This window comes from Triturus cristatus, chromosome 11 (assembly GCF_964204655.1).
Source record: "Triturus cristatus chromosome 11, aTriCri1.1, whole genome shotgun sequence".
Classification (NCBI taxonomy): Eukaryota; Metazoa; Chordata; class Amphibia; order Caudata; family Salamandridae; genus Triturus; species Triturus cristatus.
This window is the reverse complement of record NC_140594.1, coordinates 574,975,373-574,995,284: the sequence shown is the minus strand read 5'-3', so window position 1 is coordinate 574,995,284 and position 19,912 is coordinate 574,975,373. Positions and strand designations below refer to the sequence as shown.

The 19,912-nt window shown below is 49.7% G+C and overlaps 1 protein-coding gene across 3 annotated transcripts in view; it reads left to right on the top strand.

The window, feature by feature from the left end:
* The window catches only part of PIWIL2 (piwi like RNA-mediated gene silencing 2), a 1,855,951-nt gene extending 1,836,288 nt beyond the window's left edge, over positions 1 to 19,663 (top strand). For all 3 annotated transcript variants that reach the window (XM_085633754.1, XM_085633756.1, XM_085633755.1), the window contains one exon: positions 18,305 to 19,663. In XM_085633754.1, coding sequence (XP_085489880.1) covers positions 18,305 to 18,461 — 157 coding nt within the window. In that variant the 3' untranslated portion in view covers positions 18,462 to 19,663. The remainder of the gene's footprint in view (positions 1 to 18,304) is intronic.
* Positions 19,664 to 19,912: the final 249 nt, after the last annotated feature.

Below are 19,912 nucleotides of genomic sequence, written 5' to 3'. Positions count from 1 at the left end.
TGGTAGCGGGAGCTCAATTGTATTCGCAGTGTGGAATGTTTTTGATACGCTGCATATCCAGGGCGGGGTGTTTGTTAATTGATCCCACTATTTGGAGATGTTTCTTGGCTATTATTAGGGAATGGGAATCTCAACAGCGCATGTATTTTCTTGTTTGTGGGCTTCTGAGGTGAAATTTCTTGGGGACAGGAGCGAGTGGGGGTGGGGAGGCATGTCCGGGAACTTGCTATGCCTGTAGCTAATCAAATCAGTATTAATACGTGGAATGTCCGTGGGCTACAAGGTTACTCCCAAGCGTTATAGGGTCCTCTCGTTTCTTCAGCACCATAAGATTCAAATTGCTTGTCTGCAGGAGACTCCTCTTATGATGGAGGACACACAGAAGCTAAACAAAAAGTGGAGGGATTAATTGTTCTCTGCTTCTTACTCTTCTTACACTAGGGGGCTGGTCATCTAGGTTGCTCCTGGGGTTCCCTTTAAGCACACCTATAGCGAAGCAGATGTGGAAGGGCGCTATGTTCTGTTACAAAGCATGTGGGATGGCAAGGAACTGAAAATACTCAACTTGGAATCCCCAAATGTTGATGATCAACATTTCTTTGAAGGGATGCAGGACCTGTTAGCGGGCAGTGTAGGCGCTGCAATAATCTGAGCTCGAGATTTTGATTGGATTGTGGACTTGACAGGGGATCGTTATCCACCCAAAGAAGACACTAAGACGCTAATGAGGAGCTTGTTGAGGAGGGTTATGCATCATCTGGGTCTACTGGATGGTTGGCGAACGTTGCACCCTGGTGGTTGTAAATACACTTGTTATTCCTGGACTCACAATACCTACAGTCGCTAGGACCGTTTCTTGGTGGGAGGTTTAGATCATTCCCGGCTAGATGCAGTGAAACACTTGGTCAGATTCCTCTCAGATCATGCCCCAACATTGCTGACACTGGCTTGGAGTGAGAAGCTGAGTGGGTTCAGGGCATGGTATATGCCTTCTGATCTCCGCATGGAAGTAACTTGCAGGGCAGAATTGCAGACTGCTCTGGAGAGTTACCAAACTACAAACAGGGGGACCATAGATACCAGGGCGATAGAGTGAGAGGCATTAAAGGAGGTAGTTAGAGGATAATGCATTGGAATGGTCTGTGGGGTTCATAGACAACTGACAGCGGACCTAAAGTCACAGTAGTGCCAGCTGACTGACCTACAGGTGCAGGAGGTGCACTCGGCAGATGTGTGCACAACGGCTTTAGCGGTACATAGAGAACTGCATTTACTATGGGACACCCTGGATAAGACTGTCCTTAAATCCTACCATCAGATGTTACATAGAGAGGGAGTTAAAATGTGTAATATCCCGGCATGGATCCTCAGGCAAGAAACCGAGATAGCCCCCATCTTGCGTAACGCCTAGGGTCAGTTACAAACCCAGAGACTGAATATTCTTTCAGCCCTGCTCGACCACTTTAAGTTGGTGTATAGAACTGGCCCACTGGACTCGGAAGGCGGAACAAATAGGTTCTTTGTCAGGGTGGGGCTCCCCCAGTTGCGAAGGGAGGTCATGCAAGAGATAAAGGAGGAACTTTCCGTGGGGGCAGGTGGTTGCCGGAGTGAAAGCGCTTAACAGATCCAAGGCCCCAGGCGATGATGGGTTCCTGGCAGAATTCTTTCAAGCCTACCCTTTCATACTCAAGAAGAAACTACTAGAGGTATATCTGGAGGGGTAGGAGAAGTGACTTCTCCCGCCAACCATGCGTGAAGATATTGTGTGCCTGATGTTGAATCCCAGGGGAGACCCGACTGACCCTTCTGCATACAGGCCCCTCACTATGCTCAATGCAGATCTTAAAATATTAGTAGCCAGACTTCGGGGGTGGTCCGGTAGCCGGTCCATGAGGATCAATGCAGCTTTATACCGCCACGTAGCACTACCCATGCCCTCCGTAGAATGGCCCATGTGCTGCATGATACCTTGGGCGGGGAGAGGGAGATGTTTCTGGTTTCCCTCAATCTCGAAAAGGCATTTGACATTGTGGAATGGACGTATTTAATGTCTGTATTGTGGGGCATGGGGTTTGGCCCTAGTTTCTGTGCCTATATACAACTCCTGTACACTGAGCCTTCTATGCATGTCAGGGTGGGTGTTGAACTCTCTGATGAAGCCTGGTCGATGGGTAGGGATACTCGCCAGGGGTGCCCTCTTTCACCCTTTCTGGTTGCGCTAGCAATCGAGCCCCTTGCGCTGCTGTTACATAAGGAGCTGGAACCTTGAGGGATCAGGGTGGGAGACACTGCTCACATTATCTCATTCTACTTGGATGACGCATTGGTGTATGTGCAATCCCCGGTAAGTCTGTTCTACTTCTGCTGGAATGCTAGGTTCCTTCGGTGCTGTTTTGGGCCTCAGGATGAATACTCCCAAATCACTCGTGTTCCCCTTGGTCAGATTGATTGGGAAGCAAGTGGACCAGCTGCCTGAAGTGGGCCTTTGATGAGAATTGGAGGGGTTTTGGGATCTGGGTCATGCATACTGAGGCTCAGCACCAATGTAAAAACGTGATAGGGTTCTGACTGGTCTTGAGGAGTCCATTACACTTTGGAATAGACTCCCTCTCTCCGTGATGGGAAGGCCAGCCATGGCAAAAATCTATTTCCTTCCACGCTGTTTGTACCTTGTTCAAAATTATTTTTTTCCACTGAGAGACCAGTTCTTTTGCAAGCTGGATAGCCTAGTAGTGACTTTTATGGGCAGGTAAGCGCAGCAGGGTGGTGCGTGCAACGCTCAAGAGGGACTTGGAGGATAGTGGATTAGCTGTCCGGATATATAGTTTTAGTACTATGCTGGACATCTGCAGCATGCTGCCAAATTGCTAACAGAGTCTGATAATTGGGGGAAACTGCTACTGGGAACCGAGATCGGAGGCAAGACCTTGCTACAGTTGTTAATATGGGGGGTATGTAGGTCGGATCATCCAGTCCCGTATCTAATTATATGGGGGTATCTAGGTCGGATCATCCAGTCCCGTATCTAATTAAAGCCACATTGCAACTCTGGGGAAGGATAGTCCAGAAGATTCTCCGTAGAGCTCCCTTCTGGAGGGAGTTACGGATGTGGGATCTGACTCCCTTTAGGAATATAGACAAAGACATGTCTATGGAACAGTGGAGTGAGGAAGGGTGTCTGGTAGCGGGTGATATATATCACTGAGATACCTTTAATACTTTCCAGGAAGATCAAGACTCTTTTGAGATTGGATTGACTTGTTTTTTGCATTATGCTAAGCTGGAGAGTGTTGTGAGGGAACCCTGGACAGATTTCCCTGCCACACCGATATCCTCGTGATGCTTGATGGTCTTATTGGGTAGGGGGGAGGAATGCCACTTATTTACTCCCTTTTGCAAGGCCCTTAGGAACGCCATGCAACATCAACAATTTCCAGCACATGAGGTCTGGGAGAAAGATTTGGGACAGCCCATCTCCTATCCGGATTGGATGAGGGCATTAGGCCTGGTGCATACCGTGTCCTGTAATAACCAATTCAAGCTAATTAATTTGAAATTTCTGCATTGCTCCTATGTTACGCCCTATAGCCTGAATAAAATAGATCCCGCTAAAGGAGCTTAGTGTGTGCGCTGTGGGGAGATAGGTGCCACTTTCTTGCATTTGGCGTGGGATTGCATACAGGTTCAGGATTACTGGTGACAAGTAGTGCCACACGTAGAGACAGCCACAGGGATTAAGATCCCTTTGAAGCCGCTAGTCTGCTTACTGGGTGTGGTGACTCGACCCAAGTGGTGAAAAATTCCTTACTGACTTGCTCAATTGCCCCTATTATTGGCAAAAAGGCACATGGCGATTGGGTGGATGGACACTAGAGTTCTGCTGCTGGATCATTGGTTGCGAGACACACTAGAATCGGGTGTGGCAGAAGAGCACCATATGAGTGAGTCGTTCTGATGGAGCAGCTTATGAGATAATGTTATGGGCTCAATTGCTGGGTATGTTCCAAGAGGACAGTGATTCAGGCGCCAAGAGCAGTTCTGAAACAGAGGGTTTATTGTACAAATGGATGTCACTCTCGCTAATTTTATGCTGACCAAGTGTGTAATTGAGCTTTCCTGTATAATGATTGACTTGTGGTCTTGTTTTTCTACTCAAACTGCATTGATCGCTATGGACTGGCAGATATCTCCGCACCTGATTACTGTATAATGATTGTTTGTGCCACTTTTGCTATGTATCTGTCGTGTGACTATGTACGGTGCCGCAATTCTCACACTGTATGTTCATTTGTTCCTTTTAGTTTGCTTGAAATCAATAAATACAGCTTTAAAAAAGATCAAATACAGGATTATTTACACCGTAATTGGAAGGAGGGGATTGGGTTGCAGTTCAGTGGATGTGACTATAGCGACGTTATCCAGGTTGAAAAAGGAGAGCGAGGTGCAGTTAGCTGCATTAAATAGAAGCTCTGGAGGAAAAACACAAAGCAATGTAGTCTCAATGGCGGAAATTTACCACAGTAAGAGGCCAGATTTGAAACATAGAATTGGATAAGGCAGAGCACGCATTAAACTGATTAAATCTTAAATACCATGAAAGTGGATACAAAGATGGGGCTTTATTGGGCAGCAGACTAAGTGCTACACATGTTCATAGCTTTATTACAGTAATCCTGGGGGAAAAAGTTATTTACAGCATCAGGGGGTAGGTAGGGAAAGGCTTTCCAAGATATCTGTAAGGGCTTTCACAAGATGGAGAAAGATGGAGAACGCATGCCTAGACACACCTAGGTCACACTGCCAAAGCTATGGGTAACGGAGAGAGACCGACTCAGTTGAACAGTAATGAAGATGGAGTTTTTAACTTCAATCAACCTCTAAAAAATGGGGAAAGTCCCCAGGTCTAAATGCGTACACACCCTGTTTTTACAAAGCCTTTGCACACCTACTTCTGGACCCTCTTGTGCAATTGTTTAACTCTTACATAAGCAAACAAGGTCACTCTTCCAGCATGATAATGCTATAATCGCTCTGCTGTTCAAACCAGGAAAATACCATAGCGCCTGCTCTGCCTTGAGACCAATTTTCGACTAAATTTAGGGGATCAGGCGCCACCTGGTTTACCCAGACATGGCAGGATATAATCAAAAGGAGACAAGTGGATGACGGAAAAGGGATTCATCGGAATAGTTTAAGGGCACTGTGGTCGGTAGCCTAGTTTAGCTGCCGCAGGTCTCTTTCCGGATAGATAAATTACTCTTAACCCATAAACTTTTAGGGGATCCTTCTTTTATTCTCAACCTCCTCTTATTTAGGAGTAAAGGTAAGGTAAACAATATAGGGTATTAGTAGATAAGTCTTGCTGCAGAGGATGAAGGTCCAAGTCGCTTTTAAACAACAAAACAGTGAAGAAGAAAAAATATATATATAAAGCTTCTTCGTTCTTTGGCTCCCTCCTGGATCTCACATCATCACTGGGTTACTCCCCAAAATAAAAAGGCAGAAAACAAAAATAGGTATTGGTCAGGCTTGGATTCAGTTGCACAGGGCTAGTTAGTGCTCCCTTCACCACATCTGTGCCCTTCATACGTGACATACCTTAGTGAGGAGTGCTTGTTGTTAGGTTCGGTATGGCACGCATCCCACCAGCTTTTGAATGAAAATATCTGCGTGGTGCCTGCAATGCCTGAAACCACGACCCTCCTGGGCCGTGATGTGGGGAGTCCCAGCATCCGATTCTCTTGGTGGCGCACTGGTCTTGTTTGAGTTGCTCCTAGAGCGACTGTTCTGTATGACAGCATCCTCTGGCTCCGTTGACCTCTTAGACAGCGCGGGAATGCCATCTCCTCCTGCACCCTCTTTTCTCCTTCCGTAGTGCTTCTCGGTTCGGTCGATGCGTCCGGTTCCTCTCTCACGGTGTCTTGGCTTCCAGCTGGGAATTCCGTCTCTGGCCTCGATGCGTCGTCTTGGGCTTCACCCCTTAAATCCCAGGACTCCGGCTGCGGTCTCCCTGAGTCCTAGGGATCGGCTAGAACAGGATATTCATATCCTGCATGGAGAGATGTGCGGCCATATTGGTGGTATCAGGACCCGCGCCGAGGTCCCTTGATTGATTACAGGCACTACCCTGTTGAAAGCACCACATCATACATTCAATAGCTGGGTACTGGCAATGCAATCACCCCTGGATAAACCACAGGGCGAAAGTAGACATCATTATACCTGTTGACTAAAGTTACTCACCAGAATTGGGACGCCATGCAGTGTTTTGGATGTGTACTGCATTGCGGGAGTTCAATGACAGTACTTCCGAGAATATAATACATGTTCCAGCCCCTGCAATCTTAGATAGGGAAAGCAGAGAAAGGGAGAGAGGGCTACTTCTGGGAGGGGAGTAGCACGAGAATGGAAAAGAGACAGTGTTCCATTAAACCTAAAGACGGAACACTGGGAAACCCAAAAATTACAGTTTACTACCAGGGAACACCGCTAAGGTTCTTGGTGATATGGATGAAGGAAGATATTGACAAAGTATGGAGCATTATAAATCACACACTAACTGCCAGAGCCTTGTGGAAAATTGCTTGGATACTCAAAAATCAACACAATAGTAATCTCTATAGATCACCAATCATTACCACAACTTTGCAAATATGGAATATTCTGAGGAAAAGCACAGATATCCCATTCTCCATCAGCCTTCCTTTGGCTGTGGGAAAACTCCAACTTTTTGCCGGTGATGAGGAGGGGGCATTCAAAGAATGGAAGGAAGATGGTTGCCTTACACCAAGAGATATGTTCACTAAAAAGTGGTGAAATTCTTTGAGAACATCAAATATGAATAAGAGTTTATCAGCAGCAGAACATGTAGCTATTCCTGGCTCAGACAATGTGTGCTCCAACCAGGGGTAAAATCTGTGGCCAATAGAACCCCAACTGGGATAGAAAAGCATGTTCGAGACATGGGCACACCTTCCCATGCACGTTCTAAACTCTATAAAGTATTGTTGGCAGGTCAGGCCGGAAGCAAGTCTCATTTTCATGTCAATGAACTAGTTGTACAATTAGACTTAGATGAGTCACAGGCAATTTTTGAATGAAACACCAATGTTGCATTCTACACACAATGTACAAGATAGTGTATAGGTGGTACTTCACACCTGCAAGACTCCACAAGATCAATTTAAAATATCCTAATACCTTTTTGGAGGACTATGGAGGCAGGGCTCACATAGCACATATATTCTGATCTTGCCCCATGATTGAATAGTTTTAGATACAGTGTTTTAAACACAGTTAAATAACTTAGAGGCAGCTAGCTTCGCGATTCCCTAAAGTGACGGTGTTAGGTTATCCTTCGTTAACCCCTTAAACCCCTTATACTCCAAAAAGGGCACATGCTTCTAGCACAAAACCACAGTTATGGGTAAAATGGGACAAAGCAAAAGTCCATACACTTGAGATTGGTGGGTGAGGATGCAGTCTTTGTTGGAAATGGAGATGCTTGCACACAGCGTTTTGAGGAAGGATAGTAAATGCCAGTATCTTTGACGACCACTATTTTAGCCAAGGATAACAGACAGGTTGCTTAACTCCATATGACACGGCTTGTACGAAGAGAGGTGGTTTATTCACAGTGTAACACTGTTGCTGTCAAGTGGCCTAAGTCATCAGAGGTGTGATTGTCATAGAATATTAATGGTACTTGCACAGAAAAATTAAATCCAGGTAATCTTTATTTCATGAAGTAATTTGCCACCAAGTTGTAATACCGCAATTATGTTATTTGTGTTGTCTTTCAATTATTTACTAGGTTGACAGCAGTTCTTAATTTTCTTTTTGGATTGGTTACTTCACATTACCGGTTTTTGCTCTCCATTTACTCTACATCTGTTGGAGTTCTTAAAACAAATTATACTTTTTTCTTTGACTTCAATTCTGTATTTATCAAACGAGAATGTTTTAATTGAAACAGTAGGGATCTGATTTAAGATGTTTTATCAGAGTACTTTAGTGATTATTTGCCAATAGGTGTTTTGCCTCTACACCAGTGTAGCATTGGTCCTCTCAAGGTGTTCATTTTTGGTCAGTAATCATAAATCATACCTTAACTGAATAGGGAAGGGCCACCTCCAATAATGCCTGATGGCCTTTTAGCTGAAGGATCGCCAGGTCAAGAAATTCTAGCACCAGTTCTCCCGCCTCTAAATGGAACGGGAAACAACAAGTTTGGTGGGCAGAACGCTCTGCTGTTTGTGGCAGAGCTTTTGCTCTGCTGAACTGTAAATGACCCTCTTTGTCTTGATTCAGGCCCAAGAGCAGAAACCCAAGTGCGTTCAGCCTCCTTACAGAACCTCTGTAACTAACAGCTTGGCTATTGATTTGTCAACTTATTGCCCTTTCCAGTGCTGTTTCATAGGGATTCACCTCCTATTTTGCACAGTTTATGACTAAGAGTGAACATCTCATGGTGATGAAAGAACTGTTACTTATCCTTGTTCCTTTAATAGGAATCTTTATTGCAATTATAAAGAAACCAGGCTTCTCTCTAGTGGAAAACCAAGATTATTTGTCAGTAAAGTGGGTGTATAGATCCATTCCGGACTTACAGGAAAGAGAAAACTTGCATAATGTAAGTACACTCTGTAGCGCCTTGATAGACTGGCACCAGGATAAACACTATTTTTTCCTCAACTTAATTAGATCTCGCCTCCTTGTTTCACTAATGATTTGGTGCCATTGGAATGGAAGACTGATTTATATATTATATGCATCTCCCCGTCGAAGTCATACATAATTTTGTTTTGCTCAATGTGGTGAATATTGATCTACACAACTGTAATGTAACTATGCTTACTTATGTGAAGTATTTCTGTTGGTTGATATTTGTTTTCACAAATGAAAAATGAAAAGATAAAAAAGAAATATCAAGTGACATCATGAGGTTGTGTCAAAGCGAGCTTAGGTGTAATAGCCAGTTGAGAGCATGTTTGAATACTAGTGTTACTGTTTCTTTTAATGGAACAATGTCATTTTTCAGCCCTATGACACTGCTGTGGCTCCGCTACCTGTATTTTTAGGTCGAGCCTAGGCAGCACATGCGCTGCTCTATGAGGCATGTTGTATCTAGAATAGGGGCTACAAGCACCTCCCATCTTTTCCATTGGCTCCTGTTCGTGCCCTTCGTAAATGCCTGCTTTTGTTTTGTCAGTCTGCTTAATTAGACCCTCCTTTTGGTGTTTCGGACCTTCCCAGGAGACTGCTCTTGTGAGCTTACTATTTTTTTATTTTAGGTTCCTTTGTGCGCACTCTTTTGTTGGTTTGTCTTAGTTCTTGTATCAGCACAGTACCCTCATGTTTCAGGCGGCATTTGTATTGTCTTAAAATGTGGGCTTTTGTTTAAGTACAAGCTCGTGTACGTGTGTACGCCCGATCCTGTACGCATGATAATGTGCTGCTTGGCTAAATACTTATTTTCCATTGACACCGAGCCCTTGCAGGTCACTTTTTTACAAGCGCCGCGCTCTAACTACTTGTTTCTCGTTCAATTACAGCTGGTTTTCCTTCAAAATGGAGGCTGCTACCTTCGAGGCTCTTGTGGCGCCCACTTCACGCTATCCATGCTTGTTTGCATTGGATGCTGACAACACTTATGTTCTCATAACTTTCATCTCCTTCTCCAGTATGTGGTCTGTTCATCATTTTGGCAGGTTTATTCACTTGGTCATTTTGATTTATTACTCAAACATGTTTATTATCCAAATGTTCCATGTAATGCACTTGAAGGAGCTATAATACAGCTCTATGCTGTGTCGTTTTACACCTTTTAACAATGGCGGTGACTGATTGTTCTTTAACTTTGAGTCCTTTGTTAGTGTCCCTGACCCCCAGCCTACATACGCACAATACTAACATCCGAAAATGTATTAGTCTACCATGGCGGTGAACTTGAATGCTTGAATGAACATCGATGTTCTACACCTACATTATATGCATACGCACGGTGAGGCTAACTTTTTTGAAACATCTTGTTTCTTTCTAAACTTCGGCACAGTAATGTATGACCGCCCTCGGGATGTAATATTATGTTTGAGGTAGCATTCACAGATTTATGAGGCTCCGATTTGGACTTTTAAACCTTGACTCCACTGTTACAGAGGGCGCACCCATATAGCATTAACGTGCATGAATAGACAGTACTTCATTATTTTTCCTTTCGTAACAGTGGTTAGCTGAATAGGATTCAGACATCCAAATATTATCCTTATTTAAAAACAGCTACTTATACGCCTTTTAGCACACTTTAATTAGTGTTCACTGTACATGTCTTTTTATTAAGTATACTCCGTCATAATTTTATCAATCTCTGTAAGTACTGGTATGACGTTCTGCCTGTTCAATTAACATGCATCTACATACTCTCTTTGCTCATTTAACATCCGGTGCATGTGCTTTCAGACACTTTCTAATAACCTTTGTGAACATCTAATGCACAATCCTGGTAATGTTTTTTGATAAACAACTTTTTATTTTCACATAGGCAGTAAAATCAAGGAGGACATACATAAGTGTGTTGAACATGGCACCAACCAGACCTGACACGAAAGCAGCGATAAACAATAGCATGAGCATTCTCTCCCATCCCCACCCCTCCAAACCCACCCAACGCATCCCTCCCCCTAAATCATACCCCCTAGCCATTTCCCCCATATTTTGCGGAATCTTTTGGGACACCCCCGGGCCGCATACAGCGACCGCTCCTGCGCAATACACCAGTCCACCCCTCTCCTCCATTTGGCCCCCGTGGGCGGATCCGCCTGCTTCCAGGCGGCCGCGATATCTCTTTTGGCCACCACCAGAGCCGTAGTTAGGAAGAATGTCTCGTTACGTGTACCATCTATCCCCTCTGTGATCCCCAACAGCGCCAGTCGCGGGTCATGAGGAACCTCCCACCCCAGGACTTCAGTCAGTTCAGCTTCGATCTCCGTCCAGAAGGTGTCCAGGCGGGGGCAAGACCAGACCATGTGAAAGAAATCTGCCGGCTCCTTCCCGCACCGAGCGCAGGAAGCCACCTGGCTCATCCCCGCCCGAAACAGTCGCTCCGGGGTGAGGTAAGCCGTGTGTAAATAATAAAGCTGAATAAGTCGCAACCTGGCCGACGTAGTGATCGTCCGGGGAGCCATAAGGACGTCTCGCCAATCATGTTCGTCCAGGGGACCCACCCAGGTCTCCCAACGCCGCTTCAGTCCGTTCCAATCCACCGGGGTGTTATTGACCAGGGACCGATAAATACGGGATATGCCCCCCTTCCCCAGACATCCCAGCATCACCTGGGCTTCAGGCGGGCTATGGTCGGGGAGTCTGGTGTCTAGAGATATGAGATTGGAGCGCGTGGCTCAGCTGAAGATACCTATAGAATTGCAAGGGGTGCAAAGAAAAACTGCTCTGGAGCTCGCGAAAGGAACACATGTGGCCCCCCCGCCAGACATCTCCCAAGCAGGAGATCCCCAGGAGATCCCAGACCCGGAATCCGTCGAGCCCCGATACCTCCCGCAGCCAGGCGCCATGCCAGAGCGGCGTCACCAAGGTCAGCACCTTAGACCAGCGGGTATGCCGCAAGGCAGCCCCCCATGCCAGAAGGGGGGCCCGCACGACCCACCATAGAGCATGGCCTGAATGGAGGGGAACCCAGTAAGCCGCACCTCCAGTCTATAAGCCGGATCATCCCAGCCTCCCGAGAACCAGTCGTGGAGCACCAGCAACCGCATCGCTAGATAGTACAGGTAAAGATTTGTCATACTCAGGCCGCCGTCATAAGAGGGAACCCGGCAGCGGTCTAAGGCCAACCGCGGCCTACCTCCTCCCCAGAGAAACCTAGTTGTGGTCTTGTCCAGCTCCCGAAACCAAGGGCGGGAAAAAGAGCAGGGCGTGTTTTGCAGCATGTATAAAAACCTAGGGAGGATCATCATTTTATAAAGAGCAATTCTCCCCAGCGGGTTCAACGGGAGCGATTGCCATTTTGCCATGTCGGATCTGGCCTTATTAACCACAGGGGCCACATTAAGGGCCCAGCAAAGTTCTGGGAGCAGGGTGACCCAGATCCCCAGGTACTTAAAGGATAATCTCCGGATGGGAATGTCCGACTGCCAATCAAAACATTCCCACGAGGGATGTAGCGGAACCAATACAGACTTCCAGGAGTTCAGACGGAGACCAGATGCCTGCCCGAACCGACGAAGAGTCCGGCGCACCCGAGGCCCCGAGACCGCCGGCTCCGAAAGATAAAGGAGGACATCGTCCGCATATAAAGCGATCTTATCTGGGACCATGCCCGGCCAGCTCCATCCGTGGAGAACAGGGTCCGACCGAACCAGCACCGCCAGGGCGAAGAGGAGAGGCGAGTGCGGGCAACCCTGCCGAGTCCCTCGTCCTATGGTGAATACGCGGGACAAGATCCCGTTGACCAGCACTCGAGCCCGGGGGGCCGCGTACAGAACCCGAACCATGGCACGGAACTGGGGGCCGAACCCCATTTGCTCCAGAATGGCTCCAAGGTAGTCCCAGCTCACCGAATCAAAGGCCTTCTCAAACTCGACCAGAAGAAGTGCCAGGTAAGGAGAGAGGCGTTCCCTGTGGGCCAGCGCCAGGTGCAGGCGCCTCAGGCAATGCCTGGTTCCCCGGTTTGGCATAAATCTGCACTGGTCCGGGTGCACCAGCGAGATGAGAAACGGGCGCAGCCGCTGCGCAAGGATGGTAGCGTATATTTTGAGCTCGGTGTTTGAGCGTAGTCGGAACAGGACTGTGATTGGGGCTGTGTTTTCGGAAGGACGACTATAGTAGCCGTGTCGGTGTCCCGTGGGAATGAGCCCTTCTTTGCCACCTCTGCGAAAAGATCCAGAAGCCGCGGTGCCAGGATCTCCCGGAAGTGGGCGTAGTATTCCTGAGGGAAGCCGTCCGGGCCCGGGGTCTTTCCAGGCGCCAAGCGGCCGATCGCTGCTACAACCTCTTGGAGGGTAATAGGCAGGTCCAAGGTCTCGCGGGCCTCCCGCCCCAGTCGCTCGAGGACCGCCCCGCTCCCCCCATCAGCTCCGCAAGGGAGATCTCTGGAGCCCGCTCCCAGTATAGCTGGGAGTAGTAGTCAGCAAAGGCGTGAGCTATCACCACCGAAACCGTCTTGGTCACCCCCTCCGAGTCCGTGACGGCAGGAATAATCCGGCCAGCGCGAGGGTAGGAAGCCAGCCGGTGCAGAAGCGTACCATTTTTATCCCCTCAGCCATAGACTCGAGCCACTGAGGACCGCCAAAGAGTCTTTGCCGCTTCTAGAGAATGTGTACGTATCTCTTCCAGGAGAAACGCCAGCCGTCGCGCCCGAGTAGCATCTCCCAACGTAGCCTGATCTCGCTCCAGCTCCAGGGCCTGCGCTTCGCACGCCGTGAGCTGCCGGAGTTGACGACGATGTTGCTGTTGCAAATGTCCCTTGGCCGCCCCTCTGATTGTCGCCTTGCCGGCCTCCCAGAGAACCGCCGCGGACGAGACGGAGCCTGTGTTGTGAGAGTAATATTCCCTAATCTCCCGCCCCACCTCCCTCTGAAAGGCCTTGTCTTGAAGGAACCAGGCGTTGAGACGCCACATCGGACGGGCAGTGAAGGGAGGTGGGCCAAGAGCGAGGAGCACCGGTGAATGATCCGATAGGCCCCTCGGCAGGATGCGGACATCCCGCACCCCAGCACACTCAGTAGAGGGGACAAAGAGTATGTCGATCCGGGCCTGCGAGTGATGCGCCGCCAATGTGTGGGTATACTGGAGATCGTGGGGGTGCCAAACCCTCCAGACGTCGCACAGGCCCTGGGTCTCCGCCCAGCACGATAGCTGCTTCGCACAAGCGGCTCTAGTAAGGGAAATCGGGCCCGTCGAGTCCAGGCGCGGCGTGTATACAGCGTTGAAGTCCCCTCCAAGGACCAGTGCTCCCGCTGAAAGTCTGGGGAGCAGCTCTGCAGTGTAAGAGAGAGCGGCGTGCAAGAGGGACGGTGCAGCATAAAGGGACACCAGAGTGAGCGGCCTACCTTCAAGAGTGCCACAAATCGCGACAGCCATCCCCTGGGGGTCCAGGTGGACCTGAGCCAGCACAAAGGGAAAGGATCGCTTGAGCAGGATAGCCACCCCCCGGGAGCCCCTAGCAAAGCCCGAATGCCAGACCCTATCATAGCCGTAGCGGGCGAGGAAGGGACACTTATTACCTAAAAGGTGGGTCTCCTGAAGGAGGAGCACATCAATCTCTGCACGCTGTGCGTACTTGAGGACCGCCATACGCTTGAAGCGGTCCAAGAGACCATTAACGTTCCAGGACAGCATGCGCACGGCCGCCCTAGGCACAGGTGCGTCCATCATAATGGGAATCGGGGGCATGCGTACAAGGGTGAGGAGGAGGTGGCCACGGGAGCAAGCATTGGGTAAGTCGGGAAACCTGTCTGGACCGCCCACCCGGCGGGACCCTTACCCACATCAAGGTCGAGGGGTGCGTGGGTGTGCAGGCCCTCGGAAAGGAGGAAGCGGAGGAGATCGGACAGAAGATCAGGTCGAGCGGCACATGATGCCTTTGTGTTACAACAGCGAGGAAAAAACCCTCAATCAACAAAAACCTCTCTAAGAGGAAATAACAACCCCAAACCATCCCCAACCCCACCTCCCCCACCCTATACTTCAAGAACGGAAGCATCTGTTGCCCTAACAGTGTGTAACAACCACAACCAAGCTAAAACGCTTGGGCTTGAGCACCAGGGGACCCCTTGAAAATCATAAACACACCCAATTCGTCCGCCCTGGCCGAGAGCATTAAGCATAGTGGAGCACTGAAGCCTGAGTCCCCGTTCCTGCAACCAGGAACCGCACCCCAGCCTCTCTTTCCCCCCCCCCCCCCCCCCCCCCGGCATCCCACCAAGAACAAAAGAGGAAAGTCAGATGACGGGGCTGCGGGAGAGATCTGAAGTGTCCACCCGAGGAGCGGGCCGGGCCGCGGCGGCCACCTGCCGGGGGGATGCCGCCCGCCGCTCAACAGCCGCAGGACTGGCAGGCGCCACCGACGAGGTCGAGGACGCCCCAGACGCCCGCCGCTGCCGCCCCCCGGAGCGCGTGTCCATCGCCTCTTCCCTAGAACGCCTCCGGGGCAGCGTGCGGCGCCCTCTCCGAGATCTAGAAGAGCGGGGCGCCTCTCGCCCGCCCCACCCGCCGGTGATCTCAGTCCAGGACGGTGCAGGGGGCACTCCTCCGTTAACCAGGTCCAGGACGCTCGTGGCGTATCGAAGAAGAGGGTCTTGTTCTGGAAAACGACCCGGAGGCGAGCCGGGAATTGCAACTGGTATTGGAGGCCCATGGATCGCATTTTCTGCTTTACTTCCGTATAGGAGCGCCGGAGCTCCTGGACCTCTCGAGTGTAGTCCGGGAAAATCATGATCGTGTGATTTTGGTACTTGAGGGTCTTGGAGCGTCTGGCCTCCCGGAGAATCGCATCTCTGTCCCTGAAGTTAAGGAGCTTTAGGATGAAGGGACGGGGGGGCGCCCCCGGGGGTCTGGGAGCCAGGGACCGATGCGCCCTTTCCACCACAAAACATGCCGAGAGGCTGTCCGCCGGCATCCAGGATCTAAACCACCTTTCCAGGAAATCGTCAGCCCGACCCGCCTCCTCTCCCTCCGGGAAACCCACCAGGCGGTTGCAGCGACGGGCGCGGTTTTCGGCGTCTTCCACCCGGCGATGCAGCTCTTTAGAGTGAGTGGTCAGCTCCCTTACTTGGTCCTGCAGCTGACGGATATCATCTTCAGCTGTCGAGATTCTAGATTCGGCTTCAGAGATGCGAGCGGTGGCATTGCGCAGGTCCTGCCGAATAAGGGCCACATCAACCTTCACCTCTCCCACCATTCCCTCCAGGGAGGAGCGGGATGCCATGATGGCCTGCAGAATGGCAGTGAGGTCCATACCAGTGGTTTGGGCCACCTCCCCGGTGGGCCCCATCCCCCTCTCGGAGGTCGCAAATTTTGTTGATCTTGGTTTGGGTAGCCGCTGGCGCCGATTTGGATGCCTTGTCCTTACCCATGGCGGCGGTCCCCGGGGCGACGGGGGCACCACGTCCAGTCGATATACCCCGGGAGCCTCCTACACCGCTCCGCCAGGACCCGGGAAGTAGACGGCGGCAGGGGGGACGCAAGTGACCCACTTCGCTTGACTAGAGGGTAACCCCCCCCCCGCCCCGCAGGACGCCGCTCCGCTTCTGCCCGATCCGGCAGCCGATGAGCCCCCTGGAGCCGCCCCGCGCCTTCAGACCCAGATTTCACCCTCTGCCCGACACCACCGCCAGGCCAAGTCTCATCACCGCTGCTGCAATCGTGGGGCAGTCGCCCGCGCCTCGGGTCTTCCCTCAGGGGGTCGATGCCCCCACCGCCCGCAGACTCCCCAAGGCCGCGACACACAAGGCGTATATGGAGGCACTGTCGGCTGTATTGGCGGTATTAGGACTTCGCTCCTCAGACGCCAGCCACTTTCCTCTAGGTGCGTTTGCCCGGGGGGCCGATGCGTCCTCAGGCACTGCAGGCGGGGCCACACTCCGCGACTGCCGACTCCGAGGCACCCACCGCCGCCGAATCCAGTGGAGCGCCTGCCGGGGCCCCGCACTCCCAGAACCGAGGCACCTCCATGCCGGGGGGTGGAGGGCAGATAGGGCGCGATTAATCAGGCAGGCCCCTGGCGCTGAACCCCACTGATCCAGCCCGCGATGATCTATCTCAGTCTCCCACACTGGGCCATGGAGCCGAACGTAGAGGGAAGGGGGGGGGCGAGGGACAGTCAGCCTCTCCCCCCGTGACCGCCGGCCCGAACCCCCCAAGGTGGCGTCTCCCCCACCACCACACCGCTGCAGGTTCCGGCGAGCCCAGGCAAAATCCACAAGGTAGGCGGCGGGGGGGGGGGGGGGGGGAGGGAGAGAGCCGTCCCCCTGACCGCCAACCCCCGGTGCGATGGGGAGGCCCCCCCACCACGTTCACCCCCACAACCCAGTCGATCCTCCGGGGGTATCACCGGCGTCCCAGCCGCCACCTGCCCTCCACACGTGGTCGCCTCGTCAGCGGGGGTCCCCCCCAACCACCTCACCTCCAGCCGGCAGGTCTTGGATTTAGGCTCTTGGCTGCACCACAAATGGGGCCGCCGCAGCCCCTCGCTCTGGTCGCCGGGGTCCCGAGGCCTGTGACCCTCGTGGGTGCCGCGGGCTCGATTACCCGCGGATCGGCGCCACCTAGCGCTCCAATCCTGGTAATGGTAGGGACACTGAATTAACCATTTATTCTTGAGAACCAACTTAAAGCTCTGTTCTCATTTCTCCTTTTTGTTACGGTACATAGTTATATATCCCCTGATGAAAGGCTTTCAGTGAGAGCTTAGCTGTGTAAAGCGGCAAGAGGGCTGCATACCATGATACTTTCTCAGAAAGCACTCGGGCACACAAAGCATCACGTGCCACACAACAGGAATGGATATATGCTGGGCAACTTGAAGTGGTTTTCGCAGTTTGAAAGGGATAAGCGTGGTGTATGTGGCTGCACGTTATCCTCAAAAAGATATGTTCCAAAGCTTCCCTTATTAACCATGCGGAATACATGGTCATTGTGTGGTAAAGCATTAAAATGTCTGGCGTTGATTTGCATGTTTTTTTTGTTTCCAATTGGCTTCAGCTTCGTCCGTCACTTACTCTCCCCGTGCATCCCTCCCCCCCCCCTCAACCCTCCCACAACACTGCTTACCCGCCTACACCTCCGAGGTCGCAGGCTGTTTTTATTTACATTGGTAAAGCGCAAAGTAGGTATCAGAGAACTTAACATGAACACCAGTTGCTTTGAAGGGCTTGTTTTTTTGTTTCAGATCGGTTTTCAGCTTCACCGGCCACTTACCCATCCTGTGCTGTCTCTAAATGATAACTCTACTGCAAATAAAAAACATTGTACTTTACAACAACAATAGCTCTAACTTTCACAAATGCGAGACCGATTGCATTTCAAATGCTTGTTTGCATGGATATCTGTTTATGGGAGGCACTAATGGTGTTCAGGGATCACACGGCAGGACTATTCCATATTTATGACTTCATTGAAGATTCTGATGGTGGTGAGGTAGGATTACAAGTAAGTAATTTTTCCTTCTTCGCCCTAAGTAATGCTTATGGGAATGTGTTTGTGATACCAATGTGCGAACGTTTCCATGCATTTCAAGTATGGCATAACTTTGAGGCCACCTGCACTAATGTTCTGTCTTTCTTGCTTCTAGGTTGACATTCAAGCTTTGTCACATGTATTGGAACTGGCCAGGCACCATTCGAGTTCCAGCACCATGTAAATATGCTCACAAACTAGCCTTCCTTGCGGGGCAGGTGTTGCATCATGAGCCAGCCATGCAGCTTTGTGAGAAGCTTTTCTTCTTGTGAATACAGAACCATTCCAGCACATCAAGGTTCTTCTAAGCAGGAAACCCAAGCCAGAGCAGACTGCCTGGGTCCTCATGACGGTCTCGAACCTCGGGAATCCACAACATTCCTCAATTAAGTTATTTTTGTGTTCTCTTCACGCTTGTACTCTTATCGTGGGCGCAATCGCAAGAAGACGCCTCAGACTTTACCAGTACAGAGAAATCATGTAACTATTATTTTAGTTCTTTTACGGTACATTTTAAGGATCACAAAACCTTCAGTTTCTTTTAGGTACATGTATCAGTGCTCATAGATTGAGGGATACCATGGGCTCCCTGAGCCTGTGTAAACATTTATTTTCATGTTCTTAGTTTAATATAAACCTTCGCAGTTGCAGCTTCACAAATAGACATTTCACATTTTTCTTCTGATTTTTATGTTTTTGTATTTGAAAGGAACGTATTAAAACCTGGAGTTCTGGCACATTCTATTAAGGGATGTTATGCTTTGGGCCCTGATTTGTCCTGGGTTATTACCGAAACATGTCTGTCAGTTGCTTCAGCAAGCCTTTAGTTGATTTCCCAGTGTCTGCCTCCTTTATTCCCCACCCAAAGATATGTGTAATGACGACTTCTGTTAAATGTTGTTGCTGTCATCAGTTACTAATCTCTATTCCCTCTGGCGGGAATGGGAGACACAGAAAGTTCATGATCTGTTGTGTATTTGTAGCTGCCCATAGTCTAGTCCTGACAAATAGAAACTGTTGACCCTAAAAGTTTTCGAATTGCGCCTGTACTGGACTTGTTGAGTATGACTTATTTCAAGTGCAGAAAACATTTATCTGTATTCCCCACCCAAAGATATGTGTAATGACGACTTCTGTTAAATGTTGTTGCTGTCATCAGTTACTAATCTCTATTCCCTCTGGCGGGAATGGGAGACACAGAAAGTTCATGAAATGTTGTGTATTTGTAGCTGCCCATAGTCTAGTCCTGACAAATGGAAACCGTTGACCCTAAAATGTTTTCGAATTGCACCGGTACTGGACTTGTTGAGTATGACTTATTTCAAGTGCCGAAAACATTTACCTGTAGATCCTTAACACGAGAAGTCCAGCACACACAATTCCTTGCCTTCATTTTACTGTTAATCTGGTACACATGGAGTATTTGTGGGGCATGACGTGACTAAACACATTTTCATAGTAAAAGACAATGCTAAGCCTAGTAGTTATGCTAGTTTTGCTACCTATTTTTCTACTTCCGATTGTGCTTGCTCTGTAAAGTACATTTTACTTTCAAACTACTGTTGCACTGCTGTGTGCCACATGCCTAATCCAATTCAGTTATCCCTTCTGTTGTTGGCACACTTATTGATAGAAACTTCTATGCTTTACCCTCTCTGAAAAGACACATTTCCTTTGGTTGCTTCTGAGCTTCCCCTTTCGTCTTGTATCTAGAAAAAAGTAC